This window comes from Oratosquilla oratoria, chromosome 5, assembly GCF_046742065.1.
Source record: "Oratosquilla oratoria isolate Oo_2021 chromosome 5, ASM4674206v1, whole genome shotgun sequence".
In the NCBI taxonomy this organism is placed as follows: domain Eukaryota; kingdom Metazoa; phylum Arthropoda; class Malacostraca; order Stomatopoda; family Squillidae; genus Oratosquilla; species Oratosquilla oratoria.
Window position 1 is genome coordinate 45988841 of NC_134781.1, and position 10120 is coordinate 45998960.

The following is a 10120-nucleotide window of genomic DNA, read 5'->3' on the forward strand; positions in this document are numbered from 1 at the left end:
GGTGTTTGATCAAACATTTTGGTGTTTTATGATTTTTTGTTTTATTTGACCAAATGACAAGACATCTTGTCATCGGAGTTGAATGGGTTAACGACTGTCAGGTCTATTCACCTGAACATAGGTATTGCAAGAACAATAACCATTCTTTGATCTAGTTGGATCTTTCTCGGAAGTCATTTAACCACTTTGCGACGAAAGTATCTTTAACAAGCTTTATTCTGGTTAATGCGAGACAATTTTCTTTGACCGAATGGGTCTCGATCGATCGAGAAGACTTATTCTTTGGGGTGTGAAGGAAATCGTTTAGCGATTGTCAGTATAAATGCTGTTGGTGACGTCATCCAAGTGAAAGAGTTCATCGATACAAAAAGCAAAGAGCAATATTCATCAACACAGCAAGCCAAGGGGCAATATCCATCGACAAAATAATTTTGTTCCTGGAAAACGAGTGTATATGCCGAGGGCAGAAAGATACATTCTATTTCACTATCCTTACAGGTGCCTGAAGCCTCCGTTATCTCTAAACCGACGGAACGGGAAGTCGTACAACCTATTCAACATGGTGACGTAATTGGCACGACTCTGTTCTGACACTGCAGTGCCAGCCCATTCTGTTTCGTTGAAGGGCATAGTCGGGAAAGTAAACGAAGTCAACAATGGACCTCGACTCTGAGATGAAGAGAATCCTCTGGCATAAGCTACAATAAAAGAAAATTGTGAAGCCTGCTGCCGGGTTGAAGAGGCGAGCAGGAAGTAATTCTTTTAGAAAATGGCCTTCAACTCTATCAATCCCTTCCATAAGGGTAAAGCCGATTCCTTCGAGGCGAATGGCTGTGTGGAAGACCTTTCTAAACTTGAGGACCTTTTTTGACCGCGAACGTTAAGTTTTGGGTGAAAACAAAAACCTAGAGACGACATAAATTGTCTTTATACAATTTTCATTGTCTCAAAAATTATTCTTTAAGTTTTCCCAGTTCCCCTTCCCGTCAGTTTTTGTTTAGGAGTTGAACATATTCGGAAGGGACCATATTGCGAACTCTTTTTTTTTTTCTTTTTTTTTTCTTTTTTTCGTCCATTATAAACCTCTTCCATGTACAAGCATTGCCGAGGACTTCCGTTGTAGTGAACTCTGGAATGTCGTTAGGGTTGCCAATGGCCTGGATGTCGTCTTCTCGCTTGACCGATGACTAAGGTAACTGCTCTTGATATTCGAACTTGTATCGCTGCTGTTTGGATGGGGTGCCATTCCCAACGGCTGCATGAGAATGAGTGCTAATTGCCCAAGTGCATACGGCAAAAGTTTTTTTTTTTCCACGTCCTGCATTCTTTATTTATCTATTTCCCATATTCTTCCTTCCTTTTATGTGTTTCTTTCCCTTTTTCTTTATTGTTCTTTTTCTTTCCTCTTTGTCTTCATTCTTTCTTTTTACTCTTTTTTCAGCCAAATTGGTCCGCGAGAACACAACTGCCTGATATTTACAACAGCCACGAGTGGTCTGGTCGAAAAAGAAGACGAGGTGAAACGGTGGACAGTTGGTGGTGTTGGCCAGTTTCGCTATAAACTATATAAAAAGGCAGCGCCTTTTAGTGACGGTTTGGTATTGAATATTCCGTATATATTATTGCATATATACACTTATGCATGCATACGCGTAAGTACTCACTTTGCTCGCTGCAGATCTGGGATCCAATCCAGTTACTGTCGATTCCTGCTCTTTTTTTTATGTTGGCTTAGAAAAGTAGTTCTCAACCATTTTCACTTCATTCTTCCCTTCATGAATTCTCAACATTCATGTGGCTCCTCATTCATTTTTTCTCCCAATTCCCACTCCACCAAAAAACGGCAAAAATAGTAATAGAATGTTAATGAAGAAAACAAGAGTTAACTTTTGAAATTTTATTGTCAAGGTAATCAATTAAATCCTATTTTTTCTTCTGCCAGGACAGAGTGATAGAACTTTTTTTCAGATTTCTTACATTGTATACAATTTTGTGATTTGTAACAGCAGGCCATGGCGGCCCAAAGTTCGTTTTATGGCTCCTTTGGAGGCCAATAACCCCAGGTTGGGAACTATTGGTCTAGATGATCATTAAACAGATTATTGACTTATCATCTTTTTTTATTATTATTATAATACTTACTTTACATTTTTTGTTCTTATTTTCCGATCTTCTTCTCTTTTTTTTTCTTTTTTTTTTTTTTTTGCTCTTTCTATCCATTTTCTTTTGTATTTTCACTTTACTTTTTATTTTTGTTTTCCTTATTTTATTTCTTATTTATTCCCTTATTATCTTATTCTTATGCTTCTTTTTATTTCTCCCCTTCTTTTCATTTTTTTTACCGTATCTATTTTTCCAGATATTTGTTCTTGATCACATTCACTCCATGAACTTTCAAGTATTTTCTTCTCAATAACAAACTATCAAGTATTTTTCTCATTGTTCTACATGTGCCTGTGCTTTGATATCACTCATATAAAAAGACGGGACACTCGTCAATGGAGGGGGTGCTACAAAATTGAATGAAATGATCCGGCAAAAGCTAAAATACAAAAATAAAGTCAAGCTTGGTAACAAAAAAGGTTGTTATAAATAAAGACACATCCCAGGAGACGCGAAATTTACTGACGAGGCTGTCATCTTGTATAGCCAGGGCGGAAGTTGATCAAAACTGTTGGGACTTGAACCGGGGCAAAAGGTGTCACGAGGTGACAAGGAAGCCCAGCGGGACACGTCGCCACATTATTTTATGTGACGCCTTGGCTCTGGCCGAAGCTGTCACTTTTGCCCGATGTGTTGCGATAGCCAGGGCAAACGACAACAGCTAATGGTTAACGTTGGAGATCAAAACTTAGGTCCATCCAGCTACGAGACGAACTCAAATGAGAATTTTTCTAAGATCCATGAGTTCATTATTCAATCACAGAAATTACACGGAAAAATCAAACGATTGGTTTAATGTTAATCAGAGCGAATTATGTAGATTATGATGACATTCTCATAAAGTCAATTGGTACCAATTGATCGTTCCAGTCTATCATCACCCCTTTCATCGAATAGAATTATCTAAGACAAACCAGAACAAAAACTCTACAAGGTTTATCAACGACATGAGGAAGTTAGTCATCTTGATACGGCGAGACCATACGTATACACATTTCGTTCAGGTTAAAATCAGATGAATTTATTTAAGTGAAGGAGATTGGTTTGGGATAAACTGGGTTCTGGATCGATTGGCCCCTATTCTGCCCCCCCCCCCTTCACCCTCCCAACCTAAAAAGAATTGTCTGGCGCCAGAAAGAATAAAATCCAGGAAAGGGGAAGCCATCGAATCGCTTTTTTTTTTTTTTTTTTTTTTTTTTTCTTTTTTTTTTTTTTTTTTTTTTTTTTTTTTTTCTTTTTTTTTTTTAGTTGTATACTATTGTCTCAAGAAGGGTTATCAAAACATTAGGTACAGAATTTAATGATAAAGCTGTCTGGCAAACAAATGTCTTGTATGATGAAAAACGGAAACCAAAGTTATATACACAGTATATATATATATATATATATACATATATATATACATATGTACATATATATATATACATATATATATACAGTATATATATATATATACAGTATATATATATATATATATATATATATATATGTACATATATACATATGTACATATATATATACAGTATATATATACATATATATATATATATATATATATGTACATATATATATATACAGAATATGTATATATATATGTATGTATACATATATATATATATATATATATAACATGTATATATATATAAAGTATATATATATATACATATATATATATATATTGTATATATATATATATATAGATGTTTATATATGTATATATATACATACATACATATGTATATATATATATATATATATACATACATAAATGTATATATATATATATATTTATATATACATATATATATAAATATATATATATATATATATATATATATACAGTGCTCGACAAGGATGTACGAACGGTTAGCGAGAATGAGTGATGAGTAATGTTTTTTCTAAAATGCACAATTTCATATAAAGATTAGCATATGGTTGCATTAGTTAACCTATTTTCTTTAAAATGTGTGATTTCCATGTAATTTGATCAAAGAAAAGTTACGTTTTTATCTTCTACAAAATTACCAACCACAAACCGTCCGACTTACTAATTGCCGACCTCAACCGATCATTGACGGTTTTTGCTTAAATGCACAATTTCATATAAAAAATTAGCTTATGGTTGCATTATTTGACCTCTTTTCTTTAAAATGTGTTATTTCCATGTAATTTGATCAAAGAAAAGTTACGCTTTTATCCTCTGCAAAATTACCGAGCACAGCTACGATTCGTCCAGCTCGCCATTTTTTATCACTGGTGGTATGGATCAAACTACACTCTATTAAGTTTCTTACTATTGTGTTATTAGTGTGATAGATTGCATATAGTTAAATTACTTCGACTGTTTTCTTTAAAATGTGTGATTTTCATATAATTTGACCAATCGTGCATTTCAGCAAAAACCGTCGGACTGTATTCATAGCTGTGGTCGGCAATTTTGCAGAGGATAAAAATGTAACTTCTCTTTGATCAAATTAGATGGAAATTACACATTTTAAAGAAAATAGGTCAAATAATGCATCCATGTGCAATTTTTTTATATACAATCGTGCATTTCAGCAAAAACCGTTCTTGTTCGAGTTTGGTCAGCTATTAATGAGTCGGACGATATTCGTAGCTGTGGTCGGTAAGTTTACAGAGGATAAAAACGTAACTTTTTTTTATCAAAGTACATGAGAATCACACATTTTAAAGAAAAGATGTCAAATAATGCAATCATATGCTAATTTTTATATAAAATTTTGCATTTCAGCAAAAACCGTCCTTGTTCGAGTTTGGTCGGCTACGAGTGAGTCGGACGGTATTCAAGCTGTTCTCGGTAATTTTGCAGAGGATAAAAACGTAACTTTTCTTCGATAAAATTGCATGGAAATCACACATTTTAAAGAAAATGGGTCAAATAATGCAACCATATGCTAATTTTTTATATAAGATTGTGCATTTCAGCAAAAACCGTTCTTGTTCGAGTTTGGTCGACTATGAGCGAGTCGGTCGGTAATTTTGCAGAGGATAAAAACGTAACTTCTCTTTGATCAAATTGCATGAAAACCACATATTTTAAAGAAAATAAGTCAAATAATGCAACGATATGCTAATTTTTTTATATAAAATTGTGCATTTCAGCAAAAACCGGACGGTATTCATAGCTGTTATCGGTAATTTTGCAGAGGATAAAAACGTAACTTCTCTTTGATCAAATTACATGGAAATCACACATTTTAAAGAAAATAGGTCAAATAATGCAACCATATGACAATTTTTTATATAAGTTTGTGCATTTGAGCAAAAACCGTCATTGTTTGGTTGAGGTCGGCAATGAGTGAGTCGGACGGTATGTGGCTGGTAACTTTGTAGAGGATAAAAATGTAACTTTTCTTTGATCAAATTACATGGAAATCTCATATTTTAAAGAAAATGGGTCAAATAATGTAAACATATGCTATTTTTTTATATAAAATTGTGCATCTCAGCAAAAACATTCCTCAACACTCCTCATCACTCATTCTCTCTAACCGTTCGTACATCCTTGTCGAGCACTGTATATATATATATATATATATATATATATATATATATATATACATATATATATACATATATATATATATATATATATATATATATATATATAATCACGAAGAACCCAAAGTCGTAATAAAAGGAAACTTTAGAAGAAAGTGTAAGTTCTATACTTCGGCTAATAGCTATAGCCCTCTTCAGTAAAGTACAGATTACAAGAATTTGCAGAGACATAAGTACAATTGAGATGTGAGTAGAAGGGGAACACGCAGAACTAAAACAGGACAATCCGTGATGCAGGGTGGAGTCAGAGGTGAGGGGATGTGTGGGTGGATGTGTGAGGTCAGGAGGGAGGCGGGATGGAAGCGGGAACAGGAGGGTGATAATTCTTAACCAAGCGGTTCACGGCTAGCTGTGAACCCACACATCCTCTCACCTCTGACTCCGCCCTGCGTAACGGATTGTCCTGTTTTAGCTCTGCGTGTTCCCCTTCTACTCACATCTCAATTGTACTTATGTCTCTGCAAATTCTTGTAATCTGTATTTTCCTGAAGAGGGCTATAGCCATTAGCCGAAATATAGAAGTTACACTTTCTTCTAAAGCTTCTTTTTATTCCGACTGTGAGTTCTTCGTGGTTATTATTTACAAATGTACTACATGTTGTCTAAGTGATATATATATATATATATATGTAAATATATATATATGTATATATACATGTATATATATATATATATGTGTGTATATATATATATATTATTATTATTATTATTATTATTATTATTATTATTATATTTATTTTTTTTTTTTTTTATTTTTTTTTTTTTTTTTTTTTTTTTTTTTTTTTTTTTTTAAGAAAGTATACGCTGGACTCGTCGTTTGCCAATGTATTCCGACGTTTCGAACCCTGTCCGGGGTTCGTCTTCAGGGTGATATAGTGGTAGCAATAGGAAATGTACATGAATAGGAGATACCTGGTACACTGGGACAGGTCTACCAGTAACCGTTATATTCCAACGCAGGTAGAACATATCAGAAACAAAAATAAGAAACAAAAATAAAAATAAAAATAAAAATTATAATACACAATGTGTAATACTTCCTTAAAATCAACATTCAAAGAGTTTACTATAGATTAAATAAGAAAATACAATGAAGGCTGAAAGAACTCTACCCGCTGCACGCTGGGCCGCACCACAATGCACCCCGCGGAACAAATGTCCCGTGAAGCATGCATTGTCACAGAACAAAGAAATTGGAACAAGAAGAAGAATGTATAATACATCAATATAATAAACATGCAAAAAAAAAGGAGTTAAAATAAATAAGAAAGTATAATGAAGTGTGCAAAAATGCCCCCCAAGATTGGGTATAAAAGCTGCACGCTGGGACGTGCCACAATGATCCGATAAACTACAACTCACCACGCGGAACAAAAGTCACGCGAAGCATGCACTGCCGCAGATCCCAGAAATTGTAACCGTAAAGTGAAGCAAAACCGTCCCTCACCGTTAATAAATTACATAAATAAAATTACATAAATAAAAATAAAATGTAATAATACAAAACACACCAAGAAACACATTACCGTCGTGTTAATACAAATAAAACACACAACATAAACACATTATGACGCATGCTTCCTCTCTAGCCTGTCCTTCGCTCTCTTATAAATTGGATTTAAAGTGATGCATCTGTTGACACTATTATCGTCACTTGACCAAGCTTCCAAGAATAATCTGACGCTTTTTCCGCTACCTCCGTATTTAACTTCCGCATTCTGCCTATCCATCTCGTGTCCCGTTTCCTCGCAGTGTCTTAAAATTGCCGAACTCATGTCCCTCCTACCGACAGCCCTCTGGTGTTCTAGCAGTCTAGTCGCTAATTTCTTACTAGTTTCCCCAACATAATGTGTCTCACAGTTCTTGCACCTAATGTCATACACCACCCCTATTCGGTCCGCTTGGCTCATTGTGTCCTTAATTTTGGTCAGGGCTCTATGTAGTGTGTTGCTAGGTTTGTGTGCTATTTCAACTCCGTGTTTTCTTAACAATCTGGCCGCTACCCCTCAGATGCCCCTTTCAAATAAGGGACCGTAACCCGCGGCGTATCCGGTCGTCTGTCGTCCATCCTGCCCCTCGGTTGTCGTGCCGTCCACCTTTTTACCACCGAATTCGGGTAACCATTGTCCCTAAATACCTTCTTCAGGTGACTCCTCTCCTTCCTCTTGCTATCGTCCGTGGAACACACCTTTTCCATCCTAGACCACAGAGTCTTGACCACACTTCTTTTGTGCGTGGCCGGATGACAGCTGCCATAGTCCAGAAGCCGGTCTGTATGGGAGTCCTTTCTATAAACCCCCGTTGTCAGTGTGGACCCGCTTCTCGTCACCATGACATCCAGAAATGGCAATCGTCCGTTCTCCTCTTTCTCCATCTCAAACTGGATGGCTTCATTCTTTGTATTCAGTCGCTCGAGGAAAGGTTCCACCTCTTCTTTCTTCATAATGACAAATACGTCATCCACGTACCTTACCCATAATTTCAATGAAGGTGGTGCATCCTCCAATACCTCCTCCTCGTAGCGCTGCATGGCCATTTCCGCCAAAACCACCGAAATCGGAGAGCCTATAGGTGTCCCAACCTTTTGATGAAATATTTTGTCTCTGAACTTGAAAAAGGTCGAGTCCAGACACAAATCGACTAGCCCCATCAACTCCTTTGCCGTCAGTTTTGACTTATCTAGGAATTCGCGGCTGCTCTCCACCGTTGACACAGCAGCCTGCCTTATCAGGCCCTGTGGTAATGACGTGAACATAGCTTTAACGTCAAACGACACCAAGCAATCATCCTCTCCCAAGTTAACTCCTCTAAGTCTCTCTACGAAGTCCGCCGAGTTCCTAAGCATCCTCTCTGAGCTTTCCACTAGTGGCCTCAGACGTTTGGCCAAATCCCTCGCCAAGTTGTAGGTAGGCGAGCCCCTGAAAGCAATAATGGGCCTTAGGGGTACCCCTTCTTTGTGCACCTTAGGAAGTCCATAAAACTTGGGGATCGTGGAGTCTCCCGGTCTCATCCTGGCCCATTCCCGTTCCGTAATTAACCTCGCCTCTTCTATTTTCTTTAATTCTCCCTCCACTTTCCTCTGCAACCTAGCAGTGGGGTCTGCTGGTACTATATATAGTACTAGCAGACCTCATCATCATCATCATCATCAATCATCATCATCATCATCATCATCATCATCATCATCATCATCATCATCATCATCATCATCATCATCATCATCATCATCATCATCGTCTTCGTCATCATCATCATCATCATCATCATCATCATCATCATCATCATCATCATCATCATCATCATCATCATCATCATCATCATCATCATCATCAACAACAACAACCGATGGCGGGTACCTACTTCCCATTTTCAAGCCCCCTCAAGCCCCTCATCACCTCTATCAGGAGATGCAGTTCTGAGGTGCTGACGGTCGATCTTCCTGGTTTGAATCATTTTATTACGCTCAAAGAGCGGCAAGCCTAGTACATAGGTAATTAGCTATTTACATGAGGATCGTGACTCATAGGGCACGCTGTTCGACTGAGGTGGCAATTCGTAGTTAAGTACAAAATTTCAGAGGTTGGGACACAGTGGTGGACACGGTATATAATCAGTGGTAATAACAGCATGTATAAAACAATCACAGTCAACAGTATATACAAAACAAAAGTATGTACAATATCACAGTTATGATATAAGAGACATTGACATAATTGAGACAGTCGTGGACAAGATCATACATGAGAATTATTACGTCGTACAGCGATAGTTAGCACCCACCAAAGTGTGGGTGACGTAAGAGTAGTGTTTCTAAATGGTTATCGGCAAGCAAGTATTTACATACATCAATGACAGACTCTCTATGGGGGATTAAATCTGTTACTGCAGGGCATTCAAGGCAATAATGCTGAAAGTTATTTGCATTGGGCAAGTCACACAGTTTACAGGAAGAAAATTGAGGCATGTCTCTTGTCTCGCTCACCTGCCACACTGGTCTGTAGCCTAATCTAAGTCGAGCAGATACCACATTATGTCTTCTAACTAAGAGTCCTCGGCGGCGATATTTGTGGGGGCGATTGGCAAAGTGATCATAGTGCTGAATGGTCACACTCGAAGGTCGTTCGATATTCCTACGGTGAACGATAGGCAAATGAGCTGCAGCACGTATTTTGCGTCTGTAGAATGAGAGGGAACCAGGTGAAGCGTCAGTTGCAGGTGAGGGCTGTTCGCAGGCTGCCTTGGCGAGTAGGTCCACTGTCTCGTTGCTAGTAATTCCTACGTGAGAAGGGATCCACAGGAAGTGAATAACAAGGGAGTGCTCAAGGGCTGTGGCTAACTGAAATAGAATGAGAGTTACTAGGTTATGGGATTCTGA

The 10120-nt window shown here is 37.2% G+C and overlaps 1 protein-coding gene across 1 annotated transcript; it reads right to left on the minus strand.

Annotated features, from left to right (window-relative positions):
- Nucleotides 1-492: 492 nt before the first annotated feature.
- Nucleotides 493-8755, minus strand: LOC143025784 (uncharacterized). Its single transcript, XM_076185791.1, has 2 exons — nt 8219-8755; nt 493-669 (listed from the first exon to the last, which is right to left on the minus strand). Exons 1-2 carry the CDS (start codon nt 8753-8755, stop codon nt 493-495), a joined length of 714 nt encoding a protein of 237 aa, XP_076041906.1.
- Nucleotides 8756-10120: the final 1365 nt, after the last annotated feature.

Bases quoted from the DNA above. Each gene is read 5' to 3' on its own strand.
- LOC143025784 (XM_076185791.1), bottom strand. From the start codon at position 8,755: ATGAGACCGGGAGACTCCACGATCCCCAAGTTTTATGGACTTCCTAAG. The intron at 670-8,218 runs GTAAGGTACGTG...TCTTCATCTCAG, and splicing joins CACCTTCATTGAAATTATGG to AGTCGAGGTCCATTGTTGAC.